This window comes from Heliangelus exortis, chromosome 1, assembly GCF_036169615.1.
Source record: "Heliangelus exortis chromosome 1, bHelExo1.hap1, whole genome shotgun sequence".
NCBI classification, from domain to species: domain Eukaryota; kingdom Metazoa; phylum Chordata; class Aves; order Apodiformes; family Trochilidae; genus Heliangelus; species Heliangelus exortis.
The window spans coordinates 73121926-73149669 of NC_092422.1; the positions used below are offsets into that span (position 1 = coordinate 73121926).

Genomic DNA, 27744 nt, shown 5'->3' on the forward strand with positions numbered 1-27744 from the left:
ATAAAAAGGCTATATGATTAAATGATGAAAATTGGTTCCATTTATAGACTACACTTTATGTGATCGGAAAAACAAATGTTGGTTGTCTGAATAACTAAAAGATGCAAAGGGGTGATTTTCTTTTGAGGAATATGTTCTTCCTACATATGCTGAGCTCTTATTCTATCCAAAATTGATTTAGTGTATATATCCAGAAAGTCATTTCTTTTGATATGTAGGCTGTGTCATGACCAAGAAGTGAATATTTTCTGGAGATGCTGGCAAAGATATGATATGTGCATGTATAGGGATGTTGCCAAGTTTGTGGTGTTTAACCACAAAGCTGAAGGAGGAACTGAGCACTGTGAAGTCAGTGTGGTTTGGGAAGGTGCTGGCCAGTGGATGCTGCCGGGGAATGGTGAAGCATAAGGACAGAAGGGTGGGTGGTAAGCCTGTGCATATCCCTGTAGTTAGGGTACAGGGTGGCCTGAAGGTGTTAAGACCTCAGGCTGAGCTCTGAAATTAAAATAATACCATGGAAGAAACCTTTACAGGTCACCTAGTTCAACCACCCTGCAGTGAGCAGAAACATCTTCAACCAGATCAGGTTGCTCAGGGCACTGTCCAGCCTGACCCTGAATGTTTGCAGGGATGGGGCATCTACCACCTCTCTGGGCAACCTGTTCAGGTGTTTCACCACTCTCATTGTAAAGATTTTCTCCCTTTTATCTAGGCTAAATAGAGGATGTCCTACTGGAATGAAATCAGTGTTGTCCTGGAGCTGCTGCTGGTTTAATGCAAGAGTCCATCAGAGACTGTGGGCTTAGAGCAGTTCTCCTGAAATGTGTGATTGAAACTGAAGTTTATTGATGAACTGATGAAGTTTATTCATCCCATTTCAGATGAAGTGTCTTAGGATGGTCTGGTATCAGTTTCTATGCCATGTAAACGAAAATACAGGCCTCTGATCCCCTCAGAGCAGCAGGCTCAGACCTCATTTGGCAAGATGGGCACAACTTTTCATTCCTTGGTGGAAATGTTCTTTACACTTTTATGGCATACATTCAAAACTAAAGTTCCATATGTTTTGTGTGAACACTAAAATGAGACAACAATGTATTTTATAATGAGTCAAGGGTTTAACTGATACAGTTGTGCAGAATTTAATGTTTTTCTCCATGCTATGCCGTGCAATATAAATGTGTTTTAAAGGCCATTATGTTTCAGTGATGTTATGGGTAAATTAAAGTGCTTTGGGCCAGAAACTGTGATCTAACTATAAAATGTTATTATAGAATAATACCCTGCTTAATTGAGATGAGGCAAATTGGGGACTTCTTCACTGGAATGTTTCCTATAAAATTGATTTATTCTGGTAGTAGAGACCATCCTGGTAGTAGAGGGGGGATTGCATAAGCCTGAATTTAGCTACTACTGTGGAGTAAAACCTTGTAACAGAGGATATTTAAGCAATACAATTTTTATATTTAAACAATTAAACAAAAATTTCAGGACTCTTATTTTATGTTCTGTTTTAGTTTTGCAGGCTTTGTGGGGATTGGTTTTAATGGGTTTTTTTTTTGGGGGGGGGGGGTTTGTTTGTTTGTTTGTTTGTTTTTTTGAAGCCTTGCTGAAAATAATAAGGCTGCCAAATAACACTCTATTCTGTTTAACCCTGTACCATAGAGCAGCCTGAGCCTGCAGATGAACACTTCACATTCTAAGCCAGGGGCTCAGCTCTCTCCTTGTTCTTAAGAAGTTAGAAACCATCAAATTTCAGAACATAAGGGCTTATTTCCTTGGCCTGTTTTGTGAATTTGACCAGTATGTGTACAGAAAGAGAGATTAAAGTTTGTATCTTCCGTTATAGTAGACTGAAAATACATGTAGTGTCCATGACCAAAATTTTCTTTTAATTTTACTTGTTGTCTGCGAGTCTCTAAAATCTTTGTGTCAGACTCTATATTTAATGTGAGAAATGCACTAGTGTTGTTTTTCCTTAAAAAAAGAAGACAAAAAAAAAAAATTATTATAGAATCATCATAGAATGGTTTGGGTTGGAAATGATCTTAAAGATAATTTAGTTCCAATCCCCATGCAGGGACACCTCCCACCAGACCAGGTTGCTCAAAGCCCCATTCAACCTGGCCTTGAACACTGCCAGGGAGGGAGCACCACAACTTCCTTGGGCAACCTGTGCCAGTGTCTCACCATCCTCAAATTAAATATTTTTTTCCTAAAATCCAACCTAAATCTCCCTTATTCAAGTTTGAAACTATTTCCCCTTGTCCTCTCACTACACACCTATGTAAAAAGCCCTACCCCAGCTTTCTTGTTGGCCCCCTCTAGATACTGGAAGGTTGCTATAAAATATGTATAAAGACTGCCTTTTCGTAAGATTGTGCCAATTATAAGGCAATGATAATTAAGCTTGAGTTTTATGTGCTCTTTTTAAAATGTAAAAATGCTGTATTAAAATCTTCATATTTCTGCCTCATCAAATTAAATGCCTATTTAGAAGCCCTGTAAAGCTCTCCTCTGCATTATTTACAATAGCAAAAAAACGAAAGTCAGGAAGCAATATGTGCTGTTTATACTGCAGAAAAGATTCATTCCTTAGTTCAGTAATTTGTTACGTTTTTCTCAAAATGGTAAATTTGTCTTAAAGTTAAAAAATACTAGTGGTAGGTGAAGAATAGTAGAAGAGCAAAAGGATGCATTATAATGGTAAATGTCTCTATATACCTTTTTTTCTCTGGTTTAATAATTTTGCTTTGCTGATGAGATGCTGGTCTGTGATTGTCACTATGCAGACAAGAGTAATACATCTCCCTTTGGCTATTAATTTCTTCGTTTATGTCAGAGCCTCTAGGTTTTATTTTCTCTTTTGGTAAAGACCACAATCCCAGTGTCTTCGACTTCACAGGAACTTCAGCTAAAATTATGATCTTGCTATAAAATGCTAAAAAGAGCAAGTTTGGCTATGGTGGTGGATCAACTAATAAATATTTGTATTAAAATGTATCAATAATCTCATATATATATATATATATAGTGTATTAGTAATTTTCTAAAGTTCAGTTAGACATTGGCTAATTATTAAGCGACTCAATTATTTCAGTAATTTCCTGTGTTTTGCATGTAGCATTTTGTGATCAGTGTTTGTTCTGTTCTATTGATGCAGCCACTGTCTGGGACAGAGCATTCCAGCTTCATCTAGATAGACACCCTTCTCCTTTTTGCGTCCCTAATGTGGCATTTTCTTTCACTTTTCTATGCTTTGAAATCTGAGTATTTCACTAAAGATGTTCCACGGTGTCTGAACTCCCATTTTGGCACATTTGGTTTGCCTGCATTATTAAGAGCTTTCACCATCTGTTGATAGTGAATTGGGACTTATGGGGATGAATAGAGAGATCTGACATGCTGATCAGCCTAGGTGAAACTTTCATTATAATTTCTGAGGCTTTTTTTCTTTTCAATGACACTTGTGTTTGACCTTCTTCTTTACCTGTATGTAGGATGTTTCTATCTGAATTGGCATCCCTAGAGCTGCTGTCAACCCAGTTTAACCTCAAGAGGTCTGTTTAGAAATGTCAAATGTTGCCTTTTAGCTCCTTTACCTCCTGAGGAAGCTCGCTGGCAGTTATGAATGCAAGGAGGTAATGTTTCTTGTACATCATTACCATGTATAATGTCCTTGATAATATTTATATAAATACTGTCAAACATAATGGATTAGTAGTTAGGAATTTTTTTTCATATATAGATAAATAGCAATTACATACAGGTAATAGCAAAAGCTTCTTGAATATAATGTAACTGAAATATGATAGCAGCACCCCTGTTTTAAGGCATATAAAATACCCTGTGGTTACTAGAAGTGCTCACACTTAGAAAGGTTAGCAACATAGTTTGAAAAGAAAAAGTAAGCCCAGAAAAATCATTCAGTCATGTTGAAGTATAGCAAATAATCTATCAGGGGAAAAATTATCAAACACATCTGATTTTTTCCTCTTTCCGTATCACAAGTTTAATCTTTCTGTGACAGCTCTATCTGGCAGCCTCACTTCTCATCAGTGCAATCTGTCATTGTAGATTATTTCAATTAAGTTCTCCTCTCATTTTGCATTTGCTGAGGAGTTGTAATGGCACACTCCCAAAACAGCAGTCAAGAAGAGTAATCCTCTCAATTTGAATGCTGTTCAAAGAAAGGGAGAAGAAAGAGGTGATTTCTCTTTTTCCTCTGTCCTGGAGGCCTTTTCTAGAATTGTCACAGAATTAGAAGATTTGCTTTGAAGACTGACTGTGAAAACTTAGTTACAGAATGTAAAAGCTTGATTTTGGGGCTTTTGTGAGTTATTATATAAATCTTTTAAGATTATTATATACACCTTGGTTGCTTGTAGATCGCTTTCACTTTACATAAACTTACTTCTGTCTAATCACCAGAGAGTGAAAAGCTTTTTCTTGCATTCATTGCTTCAGTGCCAAAGTTGTGCTTCACAAAAGCACAGTAGCTTTCTGAGTTTCCCTGTGTTTGATTTTCCAAGGAAGAGAATTCATGCCCATCTTGGTAAATTGGTAACAGCTCCTTGTACTGATGTACAAATTGCTACTTCATGTGCCCCTGAACTCAGAGGAACTCCAATTTGTAACTCGGTTGCTGTGTTGCCCTTTGTTGAAGTCAACTCTCCAGCCTGTTTCTGAATGCAGAGAGCTGTACCCATCAGAATGATGTAGTAGTTTATATCCCTGAACTTTTATTCTTCCACCCAATTGCTGTTTCCAGCTGATGTTTAGTTTCCACCTGAACAAGGCTGATTTTTGCTGAAGAGGCAATAAATTATATGTTGGGTTGATGTGGAGCCACCAGAAAGGCTGGCTTTGGTTCAGGAGCCCTCCAGTGTAAACTGAAAATGAAGAATATGAGTAGATAATTCAGAGCCCTTTCTTTGACCTGCTCATCCATTCAGTTGCTGAAGGAATGAGGAAAATTTAAGTTCAAAGGAGAAACAAATGGGTTTTACTTTTGTTATAAGTACTTCCTTCAGTAAGTTATGAACTTAGAGTTCATAACTGTATTGAGTTTCCAGGGGTTAGTCAGATACAGTGATGCTGAAGCAGGGGCTTTGGTATTTCACCTGTTTGTTCATGCCAAACCCAGCTGTACCAGGGGTTTACAGTGAATACATAAAATCTGGTTTCAGTCTTCTTACCACGTTATCAGGGTACCCACATGTAGCATTTTCAGTGACGTACATGTTGGAGACAGCCTCCAGCATTGCACCAGACCAGATTTCTTTAGTCAGGAGCTTTTCTAATCTAATCAGCACCTTAAAAAGCTCTTTCCATGGTGTTTCTCCTCCCCCTTTCTTTTTTTAACGTTTGAGTCGGACAAATTATTCATGTTAAGTTGGAGATGGCAGCTCCTTTTCCTCACAAGACGAGGAACACTGATGGCCCACGGAGCAGATCTGTGCTGTTTGATGCACTGCTGGGCTAGGCAGGAGCTAACAGATAGCTGTCGATGGGGATAACATCAAACCTCTCAAAAGTAGGATGAATAGGAATCACTCATTGTGTTTTCTGGAGGACACTTCCAGCCCAAATTAATTTATTGTGTATTTGCAGTTCAGTAAATCTTTTTTTCCTTGCTGTGTCTTTAGTTTCAACTGGATTTATTGATGCATGCACAGAAGGTAATGAAAAGCTACATTTCAGCTCATCTTTGTAGTTCATTATCCTAAATGGAGTTGCTTAGACCACATAAAGGAAAATGCCTTTTGTGGGGAAAAAAACCCAAACAAGCTATATTTCAGATCCTGCCCCAGTAAGTGTTAGAAATTCCTGCCTTGAAGGAGAGCCAGTAATTCTTGATTTCTACCAAAAACATCTCACACCATTTCCTTCTTGAAGGACCTTAGCCAGGCAGGTGGCCAAACACCCTGCCTCCCTGAGCCATCCCACCAGCCCATGCTGCAGATGCGAGAGCCAATTCACTGAAAGGCTCCTTCCAGGAAGGAAATGCCAGGGAATTGGTGGAGTCCTAAATCTCTATTCCAGGAAAAGGCAAGGCCCCGCTGGGTGGTGCATTTGTGGCCCTTGGCATAACCAGCTAATGGAAGTCCCAGACATTTCTGCTGCCTTGCTCCCTCCTGCAGTAGGAGTACCCCATGCCTGCAGAGCCCCAGCACAGGGCTTGCCCTCCAATTGCTTGTAGCAGTTGGCTCTTTGTCCATAGTGTTGCCCAACCCCATCTCATAGATACGGATAATTTGTGAGTTTCCTTTGGCTTTGAAAAGCTGCTCAAGCTGACAGAGGGGGCCCCTGAATCTCCTTCAGGAACAGCGTGGCCAGCAGGTCCAAGGAAGTGATTCTGCCCCTGTACTCAGCCCTGGTGAGGCCACACCTCGAGTCCTGTGTCCAGTTCTGGGCCCCTCAGTTCAGGAAGGATATCGAGGTCCTGGAGCAGGTCCAAAGGAGGACAACCAGGCTGGTGAAGGGACTCGAGCACAGATCCTATGAGGAGAGGCTGAGGGAGCTGGGGCTGTTCAGCCTGGAGAAGAGGAGGCTCAGGGGAGACCTCATCACTCTCTACAACTCCCTGAAAGGAGGGGGTAGCCAGGGGGGAGTTGGTCTCTTTTCCCAGGCAACTCTCAGCAAGACAAGAGGGCACGGTCTCAAGTTGTGCCAGAGGAGGTTTAGGTTGGACATTAGAAAGAATTTCTTTACTGAGAGGGTGATCAGACATTGGAATGGGCTGCCCAGGGAAGTGGTGGATTCTCCATCCCTGGAGATATTTAAAAAGAGACTGGATGTGGCACTCAGTGCCATGGTCTGGTAACTACAGCGGTAGTGGATCAAGGGTTGGACTTGATGATCTCTGAGGTCCCTTCCAACCCAGCCAATTTTATGATTCTATGGTTCTATGATTCAACTTACAGGCTCTGAAACCAGGAGTACCTCTGCTGAAGGCAGTGTCACCCGAGTGGGAGAAGGTGCAGAAGTGCCATTCTTTGTGCAGCAGCATAATTCCATGTTGCAGGGCTGGAGGGAGTCTGTCAAGCATGAATTATATGCCACATGTGCATGAGTGCTATTTTGACATACTCATCATTGGTGCACTGATGTAGGCTGCATTTCAGGCAGTAAGAAAGACAGGCTGGCATCGCCCTGCTTACAGGAAAGTCATTTCCACTATTCAGGTGGCCAGTGATGCTGGGAGCTCCTATTTTCTTCCTCTGTTAGAGCTTCTCCTTTGATATTTTTTCCCCTAGTGTATTTAAGTGTTGAAAACCTTATTTATTTTAATTTTTTTTCCCTTTTTGTTTTTTGTTTTTTTGTTCTGTAACTCATCTTATGATATTCATAAATCCTCTCTGCAGGGTATCTTTCCTTCCCACCCTCTGCAGCCCTTTTTTTCATCATGGCTAATTTTCACTGAGATACTTACATGCAATTTGTGCTATTTAGCTGGTGCCTGAAAAGTCCCATCCCAATACAGCTGGCAAGAAGCTCCACGTTCATTGTGAATAGAGCTCTGGAAATGCTTATGGCCATCCTGGGAGAAGAAAAATAAAAGGGAACCTCTCTGGCAATCTGTAGATACAAAACTCAAAACAAACAATTGCTAATCTGCAGTTGGTGCTTGGCACTTATTTCCATGTTTTTGTGGGATTAAAGTATAGAAGTTCATCCCGGTATATAGCATTCATATACAGTTCATGCAGAATGTAGAATCTTTCATGTATTACACATGTAATGTTCACAATATGAGAGTGCTAATTGTCATTGTAATGCTTTCAGTATATTTTTCCCAGTGCCTGCCTGAAGCTTAGCATAAATCATTTTATTCCTCTAAATTTATATTTACATCAGTTTTTTTCACTGAAATCTAGCTTCACCTCATTTGGTTTAGATTGTACATCTTGGAGGAAGAGTGGATTTGGGGTTTTTTGGGGTTTTTTTTTGTGTCAGATCTCCCTGTATCCAATTTTATCAAAAAAGCTGTCACCAACTTCTGAAACCGGCAAATCTTTTTTGTTTCTAATTACATTTTTGCCATATGTTCATCCAGATGGCATATGCCAAACATTTTCTAGGGTGCTATAAAATGACCCGACTTTAGAGGATTTAACTGCTGAAGAAGCTTATGAAGAAAGAAAGAAGGAAAGAAGGAAGGAAGGAAAGAAAGAAAGAAAGGAATGAAAGAAGGGAAGAAAGGGAGGGGAGGGAGGAAGGCAGGCAGGCAGGCATCTCAGTTGTACTTTATGCCTGTGCTATTGACTTCTTAACATACACACCTACAGAAAAACAGTGAAAATGTAGGCAGCATTTTATTGAAGTGTTAAAAGTTAACTCCTTTTTGAACAGCTGAAAACTTTCATCTGTTGAGTATGTCCAAAAAGAATTCTGGAACTGTGAGCAATTCTGGTTTGCTGCTAAATGGAGCAGTTTCTCAAGCCATCAGCTTCTCTGTAGAAGCAGCTATTTTACTTAGCAATGTAGTAATTATTTGGGCACTTTTTTCCTGAAATACCATTTCAAAGTAGAAGACAAATACAGCTGCTGCATGATTTTGATACTTGTGTCCTAGTTCTTAATAATTCTTATGGGATTTCTTGGAGGAAATAAATTAACTTGAGGTACACTGAGAGCTGCCAGGAGCTTGAGGAGAGAAGGAAGGAAGAAGATTATTTGTCTTATTTAGACACTATTTAAGATAAATAAAGGAAGTTTTGGAGTGGGATGGGCAAAGGTTGGTGGTCTCAGGGATTTAGATGGCCAATTGTAAATGAAAGTTTCTGTGATGTCATTAACTTGCATAGGTCTTTCTGAAAATCACAATTGCAGTCAACAAATCAGATCCTCCAACCCCTCTGAATTATTGATTTTAACAGTATTTAACAATTTTAAGTATTTTTTTATTCCTGAATTAAACCTTCAGTAAAAAGTCCTTATCCTCATCCCCCCTCTCCCACTCATCAGCCCATGAGTGGTTTGACATTTCCACAAACTCTTCTCCATCATTGACCAGGGTTACACCTGCTGTGTCTTAAGTCAAAGCAGAGTCTGTTTTATAGTTAAATCAATCTGTATAGCAGAGATATTGTAACCATTTAAAAGTGAAGGATTAAAACCCTCAAAATTGAGAAAAAATATTAACCTTTGAAGTCACTGAAACAAGCTGCAATGCAGAAATACAAAATGGAACACAAAATGTTTTCTCCATGCTTTCGTGATAAAATGCAACGTCCATTTGATTACAATTTTATTGGTTTTGGATGTGCAGCTGTGTTAAACTCACCTTGAGGTATGACTTTTGGATGCCTTTGCAGGATGGAGCTAAAGTTGTTCGGGTGCTTTTGTGACATATTTCCAAAATAATGTTTATCATAACCAGGGTTGCTGCATTCATGTCATAATTTTGGGTTTCCTAAAAGAGTTAGACCCCCTAAACATTGTCCTGTGGAACTGCAAACTCCTGCATAACTATTTTCAGCCTGCTAAGGACATGCTTTTCTTACCTTTCATAGACAAACCTCTCACAATTAACCCACTAATCCCTCAGTGTCAGGGAATGACACATCAAAATCCAAAGGCTGAAAATGCATTGTGCACCAATACTTTGCTTTTAATTTCTAATGTGCACTATCAAATCAAGCTCTCATTTTAATTACAGTCCTTGTAGATATTTCTTTGGCTATTCAGTGTGTAATTTGAATGAGGAAAATACTAAAGGCAGTTTCCATAGAAAGTGTTACCAAGTTAATAATTATGAATCTAATGATGCGAAGGTTCAAAGTGCCAGCCTTAAACCCTACCTTTGACTTCCTTGAGCATTAATCCAGGCACACCCTTGTTACATTAGGCTCCCATAGCATCCTGGGCAACTGAATTGTGTTTGCAGATAGAAACTGCAAACACAATTTGTTTGTGTTTGTTGCAGCAGGTCATTGTTTCCCAAGGTACTTTTCTTTCCTGATTTTCTTCCTCCTTCCCTCACTCTAGGGCCCTCTGGGGATAAATGTGCACACCAATATTATGCCACCCTGCAGTGCCTCCATGCTTCTCTGTGTATCAATGCAGGCATGCTCTGATGATTTCTCTCTTGTTTTCCTTGTTACCCTCTCTTTTGAGTTCAGTAGTTGCCACAGAGAGCTTTTGAGCATAAACACTTGGAATTGCACTGCTGCTATGATTTTCCATATCTGGTAGCTTATCTCTTCCAAGATGTTGCTCTATAAAATCTCTGTTCAAGAAACTCTCTAAGAATTACCCTCCTGACAGCTGTCTCCTACTGCTCACAATAAGAGTACATCAGAAAAGGCAGTCCTTTGTAAAGCAGGGACTCATCTCAGTCATTGAAAATGGTTGGAAATCAGTATCTTTTCAAGGCGATCTAAGGGCAGCTCGTGTTTGGCTATGTGGAAACAGCAGTTCATACTTAAAATCCTTGCCTTTTTACTTTTCTTCCATTTTGCCTCCTGAAAAATAAATCCTAAGGTATAATGTCTTAGCATAGTTATTCTTCAGGAGTCTGTATTTTCCATAGCCGAGATGGAGATAAAATACCTCTAATTAATGGAAAATTCAAATTAATCTTGAACTATGATACTACAACTGGCATTTCAATAATGATCCAGCCACAGGAGGAAGAGGCTTTGTCAAACATCACACACAGCTTTGAGTAGTCATCTAATCTCTTCTGGGATGATATTAATGTATCTTGCTCCTCTCTTGAAATACCTTTCCAGCATATTGAGTGATACAAGAATATCTGATGCAGGAAGCTGGGGAAGCATGAGATGCAGAACCTTTTTAGTTGATATATTTGAAGGTGGATAACCTTAAAAATCAATAAAACCTGCTGTGCCACTCAAAATCATGATGAACTGCTCCTTGCTGATCATCTTGCTTAGACTTTGAATAACTGCTGCTGCTGCTGCAGATTCTCAGTAAAAGCCAATGCAGTGGCTGGAGTGAGGCATCTGCTAGCAGAGCTGCTCTTTTGAGCACATCTCTCTCTCTGCTCTTGCAATTTGTTATCTGAAGTGCAGCTGTTGGTGGGTTATTGGGCTTTGGGTTTGTGTTGGGTTGTTGTTTTTTTTTTTCCTCTTCATGATTTAGTTTTTAAACCAGACTACATGAGTGCTTGAAGAGAGAAGACGTACGATGGCAGAGTAGTATTTCTCAAAGGGTCAAGTGGTATTTTCAAGTTGCTTGAAAGTCCATGCTGCATTTCTACTTTGGAGACAGTGTCAGTTCATAGTGGCCCAATTACAGAAATAGAAGCAGATGTTAGGAAAAAGTTATTAAATAGAACATCGTAACTTCATGGGAAGGTTGGTGAGGCTGTCACCTTAAAGAAGGGAGAAATGCAGAGTTTTGTATTCTCTACCAAAGCAAAGTTTACAAGTTGAAATAAATAGTTTCAGAAATATCAGCGACACCTCAGAAACTGTCACATTTAAAAGACACAATGGTTGAATATCTAGAAGCTCAAATCACAAATAAGAGTTGATGGGGAGGAGAGTGGCTAGGAGATCTTGAGGACTGATTTCATAAAGAGGCTAAGTAAAGCTCTCTGGATTTTCTAGCAATTCTTTGGAATAGTGTAATATACAATTATTTAGAATTAATTGACAAAAACTGGAGAATAGGAGCAGCAGAAGAATGAAATATCAGATTGTAAAAGAAACTTTATTTTCTTTGCTGAATTGACTTTATACAGGTACTAGGAGAGCAGACAGATTCCCTCCTATTTTTATAAGGATGTAGCATCTGCTACCTGTGATCAGATGCATGAGAAGGAAGTATTTTACACTTAGTCAGACTGAATCTAGTGATAGGCATAAAGAAGTTGTTTGAATAAAAAGCTCTAGACAAATCCAGTCACAGGAATTAACTTCTACTGAGAGGTTACTGTGATTTTGCTGCTGCCCTGTATTTCAGCTATAAAAGCAAACCATGGTGAGAATGAAAACTGATGTCATGCCCCAGGTATATGGATTGGGGAAAGATCAGAGAAGTTTTTTCCTCAACATTCATGCTGAAAACAGATGTCTGAATAATGCCTTTCATCTTATGGACCACTTGTCTGGAGTTCTTCAGGGACTTGTATTTGAAGGGTGAAAAAAGAGAGGAGAGAGCAACAATTCTGGTCTCATGGGATGTCTGCTAACTCTCATGTTATAACGTTACATGTGATGTCAAGGATACGGAAAAACATTTGTTTTTCATATTGTTAATTATTAATGAGGAGACCAACTTTTAAACTGCTGATACTGCCTACTTGTATAGTGATATTAGCCTCCGTGATGTCCTCTGTGGTGTTCTTGGGTTGGGCATCTAGACCCTTGTCAGCACAGGATCCTCCCTGCAGATGGAGTTGGGACTTGGCTCTATTCAGCTACTGCATTTAACCACCGAGCTGGAGTTAGTTCAGCACCTGCAGATTTACAGTCTCTTGAAGATTTAAAAATAAAATAAAATAAAAAAAAATAGTTAGCTCTCATTCAGGCAGCTTTCAACAAATACTGTCTGAGCTAAGTCAAGACTTAATTACCTGATGTCATGAGCTGTAGTCTGTCTTTATGCTAAGATAACCAGGTGCAGTGGTGACTAGATTTCCTGAAGCACCTGAGTTCAATTTATGGCCTTTGGAAGTCTGTGGCACTGGAGTGGTTTTATTGTCTGTCTAAACCTCACTAGGAGTTGGTAGCTGTGATTCAGCAGGGAGCTCCAGGCATTGGGTGGTAAACACAAAGTATGTTCCAGTTCAGTCTCTGCATACAACATCAGTCATATTTCAGTGTTTATTAATGTTAATTTAGAGGTCTCCACGCTTTTAAACTGTGATCTCTTTCATGGATGCATGATGTTGGATAGCTCTTAACCTTTTTATTTTCTGCTAGAAAAATTAAGATCGTTCCCTCCAACCATGAGAATTTTTTCTTCTATTTACAATAAGTAAGCTTCATCATAACATTCCAGCGGAAACTATTTCAGTAATTGCTGCTTACCATGATTTTTTTTACTATCTGTTTTGGGTTTTTTTTTTTTAAATTTTTTTCCAGGAACAGTTTGAAATTACTTCTAAGAATTTACCCAAGTAGTAAACATAGAGCTGTTACCTGCACCGTAGGTAGTTAGGGTATCTGAGGGTACTCAGATTTGGAAACATGCTTAACATTTTAGAAAACCAAACTTTAATGTGTCCTATCTTCTTGAAAAAGGCTGGCAGACTCCTAATTGTTATGTTTTACGGTATGAGTAGGTCTCTCTATCATTTTTCCCTTCCAAAAAATGAAGGATGAAAAGTTCAAGCACCGATGACACTGACTTCATTGCTGGGTTATTTTTCTTTCACATATGGGGTATGATTAAATGTATGCTGTCAAAGAGAGACTTCTTTATCAGTTGATACTATTGATTGGTTCTTGAGACCTGCCAGCAGCATTATTGCTTTATGTATAAGAAAATCCAATAGAAAATTATTAAGTTGATGCTTTAGTTCCTATAGTGAGAGCATTTCAGGTATTCATCTCATTGTTGCAGAAATTGCTTGGCTCAAGTAGATACCACAAAATCATGTTTTAATGATTTTTTCCTTTTTCCATCTTTTATTTTCTTTCACAGTCACATGACACAATCAGCCACATTTGAAGACCCTCGAATAGAGAGCTGCCAAATAACCCCTCCAGCCCCTCGGAAAGTGGAAATGAGGAGGGATCCTGTGCTAGGATTTGGGTTTGTGGCTGGTAGTGAAAAGCCAGTTGTTGTACGCTCAGTAACACCAGGTATGTTTTCCCCACCTGACCCCAGAATCAAACTTGGGACAGTTACAACTGTTAGAATACTTAGGCAGATAAAGTAATCACAAATACTGGGTAGGATTTTAAGCCTTTGTTACTGATTAGTTTCCCTCCCTGCGCTGATTTTTCAATGTTATCTAAATGTGTTCACAAAAGGTCAGTTTTAGGTTATTGCTCTGAGCCATTACTTCTGTTTGCCTGGAAAACAGTTGACCTGCTTCATTCAAGGAAAGAAGGTTTTCCCCATGTTATGTTTATATTTTTTCAATGTCACCTTCATTGCCATCAAATTGGTGTTTTCAAGAGGTATGTTGAGTTACAAGGTTATACTTACCTATTCTTCATTCTTTTGATCATCATGTTCCCAAGAGTAAACTAGGTTCCTAACTAGAATATTTGGTTCTAACAATATATTTGGTTTTGAAAAGGGGTTGTTGTTGTTGTGGGCTTTTTTTTTTTCTTTTAGTTGTTGTATTTGTGAATTTACAGGGGACAAAACCTGAAACTGCTCAGCCTCCCAAAGAGTGGGTTCCTGCTCTCCATGCTGAAAAGCTCACTAGTTACATAAAATTCCCTTGGAGCCAAGGACAGGGATTTGACTTTGCTCCTGTTCAATATGTTCTCCAGAACCCCTGCGGAGAGCAGAGGAGAGGCAAAATTGACTTTTTTGAAGTTCTGATGTCATTTACCCACGTGTGTACATTGATTGTATTTGTATTGCTTTCAGATGAAGCAAGCATTGTAACTCGTATTTGAACTAAATCCAGGCAGATCTTCTCTCCCGAGTTAGTGTTATAAATGCATTTTTATGTTAAAGGTCATTTTGGATAAAGGTGTTTATTTTGTTCTATTCTGAGTGAATACATGGAAAAATGAATTCAGAACAACATTCTCCTATATGGATTTTATCCATTTATGCTGAAGGGAACTCCAAACCAAAGGAAAGGAACAGCATTAGCTCAGCTGTTAAATTAACTGGGCACGCGATGCTCTCTTCTGGGCATGTACTTCTGCTGAGAAGCAAAGTATTATGTACATTTTATCAAGTGTAAACTCAACATAACTTTCAAAACTGTCAGAATCTAAAGCAGATAGACATACATCTGTCTGGTTGTCTACTCAGAATAACACCAAGTAGCTGTGTCTAACTGCTAGTAACAAAGCTTTTGGATGTATGTAAAAGTTATGTTCACCAAAAATGGTAGGAATCCAGAGGAAAAGAGAGTCAGAGACTGGAGGCATAGAAAATTGCTGTCTGCAGATGGAAGGAAACAGGTTTGTTAAGTTTGATTTGCCCAGAACAGGAAAGTCAGCTGTCAAACATGTGAATCATGTTTCATAGAAAGAAGGAATAAAATGTTTTTTAGTGTTAGTTTGTCTGGGACTGTAAGCAGTATATTGCACCAAGGAAGATATGGTGTAGGCACTGGGGGAAAATACTTCCTGACCTTCCTGACCCTAGTTAAGCAGGGTCATTTAATTACATAAAAGGAGTCATCCTCAGGGTGGTCTTATAAGAATATCAAATAAACGTTGATCATGGGTTAGTAACTCATGGTAGATTACACCTTAAAGGATGAATTAGACCTCATCTTATGGGGTTTTTTTAGCTGTCTAGAAGACCAAGCATTTATTTTTAGGTGCCTAGATGTGGTTTTGAAGCTTGAGGAACTTGAGTAGAAAGACACTAGCTAAGCCACTAGCTGTCAAGATTTTCCTGGTGAGGAAGAACTGGTAGTGTCAGAAATAGTACTAATTTTAAATATGCCATTAACTGTAGACAGAAACATTCATATCATGTGAACAACTGTGTGTATCTGTGCGTGTACAATGGTCTACTAACCTATTCTTTTTTTTTCATCTGTCTCCAGGTGGACCCTCTGAAGGAAAGCTTATACCAGGGGACCAGATCATAATGATTAATGATGAGCCAGTCAGCACTGCCCCAAGGGAGAGAGTCATTGACCTTGTCAGGTAGGTGATGTCCTCTCACTTAAACTATGAACCCAGTAACTCATTGCTTGTTCAATCATGTGATAATACACTCTCTTACATTCCCATAGCTGAAAAAATAGGAAATGTTACTCTAATCATAATGAAGAATACTGAACTAATTTAGGATTGAAATGAACCGTCCTCTTCAATGTTCTCTGTGTAGCTGAAAAAAACTGTTACTGAAATATCCGCAAAATACTTGGGTATCAAGAGAGGACTAATAATCTCCTAGTGTTTATTTTTTCATGGGTTGTTAGAAAGATAATTCATGGAGCAAGGCAGTTCCGGTTGTTGTTGCTCTATTGCTTTTCTCACATGAAGAAAACTGAGTCAGTTCTGACTTATGTGAAGAGGAAAGAAAGCAGTGGGGTAATTTTTGAAAGCAGATGGGTGCATGTGAATGGGAGTATGTAGGGAAGCTCAAGGAATGTTTGGGTGGATAGCAGGTAGGTGAGTTTTCATAAGAAGAGTTGACAGGGCTTATGCAGATAGGAGGCAGAAAAGACAAAAATGTGACTGTGGAGAGTACAGAAAAAAACAAATGCCAGTGTTTGTAGTGGGATGTAGAAGGAAAGAAAGGACAGGGACTAATGGATGCTCAGGACAAAGAAAAAAGATGTGATGTGGTTGACATAGTAAGCTTTGCATTTTGAGTAACAAGAAATGTTAGTTGCATAGAAAAGTGACTAGAAAGTAAAAAATTAAACATAAAAGTGATTATTTTAAAGTCCATTAGCTGGTTGCTGGACACCAATTTTGTTTCTTTATTTTCCTTCTCATTGATGTAAACTCTGAATTGGTGGGTCTAGTAATTTCCTGAGAAAGATACTCAAGTAGAGGTTATGCTGTCAGAGCTGTCAGTATTACCCATGTAATTTTGTGAAGACAGATTTGCTTCCAGAAATTTGGGCAGGAGGTCCCATGATAGTTATATTCCTCTTGAGAATCATAAGTTGAGCAAATGGCTGCTCATTTGCTGGGGATTCAGCTGTGAAGCAAACTTCCAAAGGAGATGTGGAAAAGATACACTGATGCCACCAACACCAATGCTTTTATGTGTGCCAGCCAGGTTTAGACAAAAAGAATTTTTTTGTCTTTTTCAGATTTTAAAAAAGAAGTGTTAAGCATCAAGTCCACTAACAGGAACATTAAGAGTGGACTTTGATGTTCTTGTTTTTGTGACAGGGATCCCATGGACTGCAGGAACTGTCCTGTTCAAAATAAATTTCAGTCCCATGCTCTGCTTTGTCCACCAGCATAAGCCCCACTAATAGATCATAAAATAATTCTTTATGTCTTTGTTTCTTCATAAAGTGATCATATTACAGTTTTTGTTCATTCCCAGATTCTTTGGTGTGTGAGTAATCAGAATTCGGATCGCTATCTCATTTCTCTGCTGCCAGCAATATATAGCAATAACAGCAAGGAAAATAGACTGATTAGGTCTGAGACAATCTAGGTTTATTGTGTGGCTGATGCTCTGTCTGCCTTCAAATGAGAAGCTATGTGAGAACATCACCCTTCCCAATTATGTTGACTCCATAGGTAATGTCTTAAATTAAGTGTTGTTGCGTTCCAGGAGAAGCTTCTGGTGACACTTTTCTTACACTGTAATTCTACCTCTTCCCTCAAACTATCTGCTGTTGGGATTTTGACAGAGACTTGCTCTTTGATAATACTCAGAGTGATATACATTGGGGTTGTATATTACAGCATTTGAAATGAAGAGTGTTCTTTTTCTGCCAGTGGGGATGCCTGAAGTGATTAGACAGTGTCACTGTACAGTCCTGACACCACAGCAGAAGCAATTCTTTATAGTGATGTGTAATAGAAGGTTTTCATATGGGTTAGGGACATCTGCAACTTTGAAGAAGTTTGCTTTCAGTTTTCAAGGTACATGAGAGTGATTTAAAATTTGTATTTTCCAGCTGGTAGCAGTGTATCTGTGGTCAGCAATGAGCCTGTTTTAGATGCTCATGAGATTAAGCAGTGGGAATAATAGCAAAACCATCGAACTGAGATGAGAGATCTGTAGGTCATCTAGTCCAACATCTCAAAGCAAGCTAGTGTCACAGTTATGTGGCATGCTCAGCACTTGTCAATATTTTAATATCTCCAAAGATGAGGATTTCACAAACACGGTGGACAGATATTTCAGTTTCTAACTACTGACCTTTCAAAAAGGATAGAGAGCAGCTTTTACAAGACATGAGCCATCTCCTTGGGCAGACTTAGATGAATCCCATCTATGCTTATGGACTTGTGAGTGTCCCTGTTACCTAAGGAATCTCTAATTCAGTCTTTGTCGGCCATGGGTAGTTACCTCTGTTTTCTAAATTCTGCCACTAAGTGCAGGGATCAGAGTGGCAGACCTTGCCACTTAAAAACCAAAGCCAAGAAAGCATGGAGTACTGTCACGGTTGAATGCTGGGCCAGCAATTAACTGAATGACAGATGCTCTCTATTAATCCCCTTCCCTGATAAAGATAGGAGAGAGAATAAGAGAAAGAGACTTAGGGGTTGGAAACCAAACTACATAGCTTTAATGAAACAGTAATGGAAAAAAGGAAAAAAATTATTAAATATATACATATATGCAGAAAACCAATACCACATTCCTTCCCCCTTTCCCCAGCTCACATCCCCACCGAGGCTGCAGGGCAGCCTTGGAAAAATCCAGGCTGGACTCCTAGAGTCAGCATCTGTCAGGAGTTGGAGGCAGGAACACACAGATTCAGGATGGCACGGATCAGGACCACAGGCAGAGAAATGGACAGAATCTTCCCAGAATGTTGAAGTGAACAGGAACAGGAAAAGAAGGGGAAGAAGGGGAAGAATGAAGGTTGAAGGTGAAGGAAGGTCTTGACCCTCATGATCCCTCAGATTTATGCGGAGTATGATGCCTATGGGATGGAATACTATGATGGTCAATTTTGGTCATTTGTCTTGTCCACTCCTCCCTAAAGAAGGGTTACAGGTGTGACCTCTTTACTTCCTTTCTCTTTCTGGAGCATAAGATGTTCCTCAGAACTGAGCAGTGGCTTTGGTTCTGCACACCAGTCTCTAGCTGTACCTATAAACATCAAGCATCGTCAGTCCTAGAAGCAGACACTGACTGAGAAACTTGCTGTTAATTTCAGCAAGTGCAGCTACTTATGACTTAGCTGAAAGCAAAATTACAAGACAGAAAATTATCTTTATCCCAGTCCAAATCAGGACAAGTATCAGAAGCATTTTCAGTGCCCTTCATTAGGTTGCTGATCCCATGCAGCAACAAGTTCAGATATCCCATGCCTTTCACTGCTGATGTACCTGTAGAAGGCCCTTCTTGCTACCATACACATCCCATGTCAGCTTAAGTGCCAGCTGATCTTTGCAAACTCCATCCCTGCCTGGCCTAGTAGGGGTTCTCTCTTTCTCCTGGATGAGCTCTCTCCATTTCCATCTCTGGTTGGTTTGCGTTTTGCACTGGATCTTGGTCAGGCATTCCCTGTGGAGCCACATTCCTGTCCTGCTGTACCTGTCTGCTTCCTTGCAGATTAGAGTAGACTGTTCTGGTACTTGGGCAAGGCTCTCCATGAAGTTCACTGAACTCTACTGGGCTCTGACCTTTCAGATCCATGTCCTAGAGGAACCCACCAGTGCCTGGGACAAGCTGAAATCTGCTCTTTAGCTTGGCCTCCCATTCCTCTTTTCCCTCCAGATCTTCCACTGTACCATCTCCTGGTCACTGCTGCAAATCAATTAAAAATTTATATTCCAGCACTGTATTTTTTTTCTGTGATTGCATGTTCTCTTGCTGATTTGGCATAACAAGTTATATTTGGTATTCATGATGTGAAATTCTGTGGCTATTTTTATGCAACTTTCCTTCAAAGCTTTTTGTAAAGTCAGGAAATGATTTGTCTTTGTAATTGCAAAGAGTGGAGAAAAATTAATCTATTTTTAAAATACAGACATAAAGGTCATTGTATGCCAAACACAGAAAAAAACCCAGACTGCATGAAAACCAAAAAAGGCACCTTTCATAACTAGATGATCATCATGCTTTAAAAAGCTTAGCAGAACTCAAAACCTTCAAACAAAAGCATTCACAAACATTAGCTGTTAAGTCAGCCTTGAACATTCAACAGTGCTTTTTCTGTAATGCAATACTTAGTTATTTTCCAATAAAATATTGTCGGAACATTTACTTATGAAAAGAGTTATGCTATTGAAGGAAAAGAAAATGGAAAAGAGAATTTCTGCTATGATCTATCTTAAATCAAACAGATCAAAATAAATCAGAATACCCGTCAAGCAGGGTACCTTAAAAATGCCAATTAAATCTTTTCATTTATTTATTTATCTGAAAAATGCATGTTCCTAAGCAATAAATTTGCTTTATTTCTAAATTTTCCACAAAATAAGTCAGAACCATTTTTTTCAGGTTATTAATTTTGTTTCATTCCTTTTCCTATCAGTTCCAAGTTAATTGTGTACTTATTACTCCTGCTGGGTTACAAACAGTTAGACTGGCCATTTAAGAAAGTCCCTTTTGTGTAACAATTTTACTACAGGAAAATGCGATAAGATAAAGGAAGCACATAATGCAGAATTTTTCACATTGTCTCTTTATTGCATTCTGATATTTTAATTATGTGTGTGCTTTCTAAACACTCATTACTGAAAATAAGCCTCCTTAAATAGAAAACTGTATTAAAGCCACCTCTGCAGACTCCAGGGGGTACTGAAAAGGAACCTGATGTGGTTTTTAAGCGCTGAAGGATTCTGTTCAATCCTAGGAGGTCTCAGGTTTGCAGCTTATCGGGGATTTCATTATAAGTAGCCCCTGTAGGTTATTCTCATCCATCTTATTCTTTTGGTCTTGCTTTACTGGCAACATTTAATTAGTGTTCATGTTGACCTTTGAAAGCCAGGGTTGCAGAAATATGAAAACAGTATGGCTTGCAAACAAAATACATAAGGACTTAGTATTTTTTGGTAGTGTTCAATAGATTTTGCACCATATTATGTTCTCCTGAGCTTTTTTCAAGCACAAACCCAGAAGTCATGTTTATGGTTTGCCTCACAAAGAGAGGTCACCTTTATGAGCATCGCTTACAGTTTCAGTCTAGATGTGTTCCATTCAAGGGAGAAAGTTATTGAAGTTGGAAAAAGAGGAAGAAACAAACCTGGTTTTCTAAACGTATTATTACAATCTGAGCAAGGAGCAAGAGAACAGAACACTAAAGGAAGAATGTGTATTTGAGGTTTAGTCAGTTCAAAATTGTTGCAGGAGCCACTTACCTTGATTTTATTTTACTGCCGTTATGGATTCTGTCACTTAAAACTTTTCACAAATATTTAAAGAAGCGTTTTGAGGTAACATTAAAGTCATTGCACATTGTAGCAAATTTTTTCATATTTGAAGGTGAGCAACAATGCAAAGCTAACATACTAGAAGGCATTGTAATGTACTGTATCAATTAATTGGTTCATTAGAAGTTCATGTATTCATTACCATTGATTAATGTTAAATTTGTATCTTATGGCTGTCTAAACTGATTTTTAAAACCTTCTATTAAAACATTAAAAAAATATGTCTAACAAATAATTTGCCTTGTAATATGTTTACAGGTATTTTCTAACCATGTAAGACTTGATTATCTGAGATTCTAGTGGGTATTCATTAGTCTGCAAAGATCCTAATATATGTAAAATGTCTTCTTATTTATCAAGATATTTTAGTGACATTTTAAGTGACACACAGATATACTGCTTGCCCCATAAAGCATACCCAGAGTACAGGACACTAATGGTATCTTGTTCATATTTCAGTTAAACCAGTTATTCAGGCAGTCTGTGAGGAGAGATGGGTACCTGAAGAGGGTGATCTGTCCAAGATTCTGGATTTGGAATAAACTGCCCTGTTGCAGAAAGATTTGTTTATGTGTTTATGCATTGACTAAAGAAGGAACACAAAAAACTGTCTTAGATTAGAAACCTGACTTCTAGGTTGCTAAATTAAGATAGATTAGTGCCTTTTCTTGAAACTGTAACAGCAGTAAATTAGTATTTGATGTCTTATGGAATTCCACTGAAAGACTTTAATTGCAAAGCAAGAACTGAAAAAGGTGAAATTCATTAAGGGTGTTTCTTTCTTGTTGGCTCGATATTCTATTTAAAATAAATTACTCACAAACCCTTCTGAAATAACTCTTGTTTTGGCAAGTTAATGTCACGGCAAGTTTTCATCAAGAGGATCTGGAAGATTCTTTCAATTTTGCAATAGAGTTTCTGTTTTAAGTTTGTATTACTGGAAGACTAGAGTGCAGGAACCCTCCAGGATTTCAGGCTGTGTTGCATTTTAAGTGCTAACATGAATTTAATCAATACTGACCATTCTCATCATTATCTTGGAGTGGATGAGGATTCTGTCACTGCTGTTTGCTCTCATGCCTGCCAGTCTGCCTCCTCTGCATCATCATAGCTAAACCCAAGTGCAAAAGGGAGCTCAGTGTCATCATAGTCTCCTCACAGAAGCTGAAAATACCACTCTTCAAATTTATTTTCTGTCCCTAGCCTTAGAGTGTTTCATATATTGGGTGAAGGAATATGAAGCAAATGAACTTAATATTAAAGACATTCTTTCTTCACCAACATCACAGAAAAAATTTAAATATATTAAGCTATTAGCTTAATATAGCAACCAAGAATCTTGAAACCTGCTTTTCCTGAAAACTCAGTCCTGCAAATGTTTTAATCTGAAGGTACTCCATTATACTCCCAGTTTTGTATAGAAATCCAGAGGCTATACCCATTTTGTTTCAGGCCTTGATCCTATGAGTTGCTAGAATTTTGGGTTTTAGATACATGATGCTGGACAGAGGGAGAAAACGTTGAACCAAATTCTCTGTCATGGGAAGGAGTTTTACAAATTACATCAGTGGAGAGAAGCTTTGTGCTGGGACATTTGGTTATCTACCTCTAATCAGCTGGCCCAAGCGTAGAGCTGGCAGAGTATGAGGACTCAGTTCCTGTCTGACTTAAGGTGTGTTGTTGCATGTCTATCTTCTGCCTTTTGAGGTGTCTTTGCAACATAATAGAGAGATAACTGAAGTACTTTAAATCAGCTGCTGCAATCTATAAGAGCACAAATTTCATGTTGTCTACCTTTTTTCTTGGCTGCTGTAGTGAGGTGTTTCTAGTATTCGAGCTAAAATTTTGAGAGCTAATTGAGATCTCTCTAGATTTCAATTATTAATCTGTAATTTGGTTTCAGAAATGCTTGTCTGCCCTGTCAAAGGCCTGTAAGAGCTGAAAGCTGCATATAGATATTACTTGTTCATGTTAAAATCAATGCCAACTCTGAAAATTGTACTCTTTTTAAGCTGGATGTATCTGTGAAAGCATGCAGGCTCGTATCTTTCCTCTGTTCTCAGTGAAAAGTTGGTTGACATGGTTTAGACAGGGTTGGTCTCAATAACTCAAATGTTTGGAATGCTGAGAACTTATATATAAGTTTCTTTTCATGTTCACCACAGTGGGTGCCCCCTGGAGTTAGCAAGTTTGGTGCCTTTTTCAGATTCCAAAGCTTGATGTGTCATCCGACTGAAGTGTTATGACACCATCTTACTCTGTTATCCTTCAGAAAGAGCAGTCAGCCATGATGAATTTCAGGTCAGATGTTCCATAACAAGTTGCTTTATGGTGACTTGAAAGCAAGGGTAAAGAGAGAGATAGGGAACAGCTGTGGTCAAAACATAAGCAACTGCACAAAAATACCTTCTTCAGATGTTGCTCTCATTAGCCTGTTCAAGAAGGCTTAGTGCTTTTCATACAACTGAACAAAAGCATTGGCTTGTCTGCATGGAAGATTTACTTTGAAGCCAGATGTTCTGATGTGAATGTTTCAAAGTAATTGTAAAAGTAAAGTCACGCAAATGAACACACAGCTTTGAGTTTTTTAGGAATTAACTCTTCCATGTGATGGATTTCATTCTATTGCATGCTCTGCAATAGGTGTTTATCCCTCTTTGGGCTGTTACTGCAAGCCCCATGCATCAAATGATTACTTTTTTGGGGGATAGGTGGGAGGACATACCTAAAAATCTCACGTCTTGTGTTTGGGGCAGAGAGGGTTAGAAAGGAGGTGTCAAACTGCTGAAATCTCATGGTTTCTCTTCCTTGGCTACATTATCTGTCTCATTTGGGGTGATATTCCAACTCATAAAGGTTTATCTTGGACAAACCAGCCCTCCATTTCATGGTGTCAGTACTTGAATATTCTGTGGTTTACATGGATACCTTGAGCACATTAAGACAGAACACCTACACAAGACAAATGCTGTGACACGGAGCAGTTTAATCAGCAGAAAACAAGGTGGGAGACAAGACAGAGAGCTTCAGGAGCCTGCTTGAGAAGCAGCAGTTTGCATGGAACAGTTTCTGGGCTCAGAGAAGCAGCATGGGCTGACAGGTTTGTGCTGTGCATTTGGGGCTGCCATCCAAGACTGACAGTGAAGTATGAAGAAGGCAGAGATGCCTTCACCACTGTGTGCAGAGAACTCATGGAGCAGCTTTGCCCTTCCAGAACTGTGTGACTGCTCTCATTGAGAAGTTTACAACTCCCTCATCTGTCCAGCCACTTGCTGACTGCTTCAGCACATACACATCAGCTAAGGAACCTACTGTAATTGAAAACATTGCCATTTTGGAGAAGATATGATAGTTGCATTGTATAAGGCCTGTGATGCTTTGTGAAGGCTTGTGTTGCACACAGTGTGGACAGTGGTGGCATCAGCAGTTCCTTTCATCCTGAGCCAGTGCTGGACATTTGGATAATGGAAATTAAATGTTTCATATGCTGCTTAAATTGCTTCAGGATAACAGAGAGACACTTCCTTAAAATACTGAAAGTCTGTACCAAGCTAAAGCTTTGTAGTTACTATGACTTATACCCAAATGCTGTATTTTGATAGAAAGACATCAAAGCTCATGTCAAGAGCTGTGAAAAAAACATGATATTTTTATGGTTTTTGAAGTTGGCCCTTGGAGGATTGTGTCTGCTACAGGTGCCTTGTATCAGGGAAAAAAAAAAAGAAGAAAACAATATTTTAATCTCCTGTTTTGGGCTTGGCAGTTTTATGTACACCAGTGCTGATAGGAAATACAAAAGATAATATAAACAGTTGAGAGAGAAGGATGAAAACACTGCAACCTATTTGTAATGTCTTGTATAGTTTGATGAATTTTAAATACCTGCAGGCTTTAGGTGCTAGTTCTGCAGAAGCTCCTGGCACTGTGTGTATTTGAAGGGGTTTGTGCGTTTTGCAAAAACTCAGGTTTGTCAAATTGGAGAAGATGAAGCAAGCATCACTGTTAGTGTGGTGGCTCTGTATGTCTTTTTCATAGCACAGTGAGAATGGAGGGGGGGAAGCAAAACCAAATAGCTTTTCAAAAATCTTGAACCATGTAATTGTAAATTATGTATAAATTGAGGTCTTAAGCCCTTTTCCTTGGGGCTGCTTAGATACTGTGGGCAGCTGGCATGTTGAGTGGTAGTGTAATCCTCTGTTAACAGTTAAGAGAGCAGGTTTTTTCCCTGTCAAGGTGGAAGCATCGCTCCCTGGGGTGAGAAGAAGACAAAAAGAAGTGGATAAGGGAATGGGTAAAATCCTATTCAGTGCAAAGTGACACAGAGAGGTCTTGGTAGCTTATGGTCCATTGGTATAGTGGTGCAATATGGAAAGCTGACTTGGGAGTTCCTGAAGATGGGAAGACCTTTCTCTGACTCTTTGGTGTGCTGGTGCTGTGTCTTTCTGGTTTCAGAACTCTCAGAGTTAGTTTTCAGTATCATAAACCTATTTACTTCCCAAACTACATTTAATGAATGACAATTGATGAAAGTGGTGCTTCCTGAAGCCCATAAGTGGCTGTCCCCCATAGTACTAGGGTCTAGTTACACTGGTTATCTCTGGGCTTCTATTTCATATCCCTGCTCTGGCAGCAATGTTGTCTTTCAGGCAACCAAAGGCATATGGGGGTGACCAGTAGCCAGTAATTTGTCTGCAGAAAAATCACAAAAATGGTATCACATGAGAAGTGTCTGGTTTGAGTATTATTCTGATAAAATTCTCTCAATCCATACTCCTCTTAGATTCAAAGGGAAGTGAGATGTCTAGACTAAGAAAAAGTGGATCTGGCTCTTAGTGCCATTGAATTTAAATTTTTATGACTCTTTTTGTGTTGGCAAGGCTTGATTTTTTCTTCAGAAGCTTTTTAAAAAAAAAGAGAATTATATCAAGAGGCTTAAGATTATCATTAGCACATCCTTTCTCTCTCCTGTTTCCCTCCAATAATAACAAATTTGTGACCCAGAGTCTCTCTTAAAAGTCGTTAGTATAACATAATTGGAATAAAAATTTTGTAGGAACTTCTGTGTTGGTTGATGGACTAGATAACTTAGAACACAGAATTAGATCATATTTTTAATTTAGCAGTAGTACAGTCATCGAGGACTCCCAAAATTTCCAAGAGATTAAGTATGTATATCTAATTTTATCTTATATGACCAATCAGATGGTTAGTTAAAAGGGAAGTAGAACAGTTTTACATATTCTGACTCATTAGTCCTCAAAGTGAGATTCATCAGTTAAATATTGCCACTCTTGGTCACAGTTGAAAGTCAAAAGACAAAACTCGTTTCTCATTAGACAAAGGACCTGAAACAAAACTTGTAGAAAATAAAAATGACTGAAAATAAAGTCACCTTTAATAAAAACCCAAAAGCCTCAAAAGGCTCTTTAATATAGTAGATTTTTGTGGGATTTATTAGTCAGCTTTTCCTTTATTTCTCATGTGAAAATTGATAATTTTTAACTTATAGCAAGCAACTCAGGAAAAACTGTGTAAAAGAAGCATTGAGCTTCCACTTCAACTTTTTTTTAGGCTTTTTCACAAAGACCATTTTCTGTTTGACTTTTTGCTTGACTTGAAACACTCAAGTCTTCACAGACCTCCTGGAAGCAGCAACAGTAATGGGGAAAAAAACCTAATTCTGTGTATCTCACATTAAGTGACTTCGAAAGGATGTTGGTTTTAGTCTTACTTTGCCTTCATCTGAAAAACTAAGAAACTGGTTGTCAGAAACCAAGAAGTAAGAAATAACCAAATAGAGACTGCAAATACTAAAACAGAGACTGCAGAGATAAACCCAGATTGCATCAACCTCTGCTGCCCCAAAGGCATATTTCTTACCTAGTATGTGCTGAAATGCTAATTGTTCTGTTAGCTCTTATTCCTCCTCATGCAGATTAAAGCTTAATGTATTTTACTTACTGAACAAGGGAAAATCCCTGCAGTCCCCAGTCCATACTGTTAAATAAAGGAATTCAGCTTGATGGGAGGTTTAGTTAAAACCAAATTTGTTCAGCTTATGAATCAAACAAGACTCCAGGAAAGGCAAAGGTCTTGTCATCTTTTATCACAGAACTTTCCCATTTTATGATGATCACTTCAGCTTTTCAGCAGGTCTATTACTCAGAAAGCAATACACAAAAACCCCAGCTCTTTTAGCAAAGAAAATAGGTTGCTATAGCAGTTCAAAATCCTTGACGTCATCTGTATTTCAAAAAAACTGTAGAAATCACGAGGTTTAATCATTGTACCCAGATCACTGTTCCATACATTGTCTTTCTGCTCATTATTTCTATGTGTCATTACAGTGTGCCTGAGACTCAAAAGTAAAGTATTATCTGCCTAAAAGTTTATCAAGAATAATAGCAATAACTCTCAGTTTTGGAAGACAGCAAAAAATTAAAACTTCATTAACTGAGTTTGCAGTCCAATTTCTTTTTGATTCTTTATCTTGAGTCATTCTCCTTACTGCTCAGTTTTACAAGGAAATTTTACTTTTGTGATCAGAAATACCCTTTTGTTCTGCATTTTATCTGAATTTTTGTTTGTG

General features: G+C 38.7%; 1 protein-coding gene across 3 annotated transcripts in view; it reads left to right on the top strand.

Moving 5' to 3' along the window:
* Window positions 1-27744, top strand: part of FRMPD4 (FERM and PDZ domain containing 4) — a 294130-nt gene that overhangs the window by 214068 nt on the left and 52318 nt on the right. For all 3 annotated transcript variants that reach the window (XM_071748140.1, XM_071748122.1, XM_071748132.1), the window contains exons 3-4: window positions 13624-13784; window positions 15671-15773. In XM_071748140.1, coding sequence (XP_071604241.1) covers window positions 13624-13784; window positions 15671-15773 — 264 coding nt within the window. The remainder of the gene's footprint in view (window positions 1-13623; window positions 13785-15670; window positions 15774-27744) is intronic.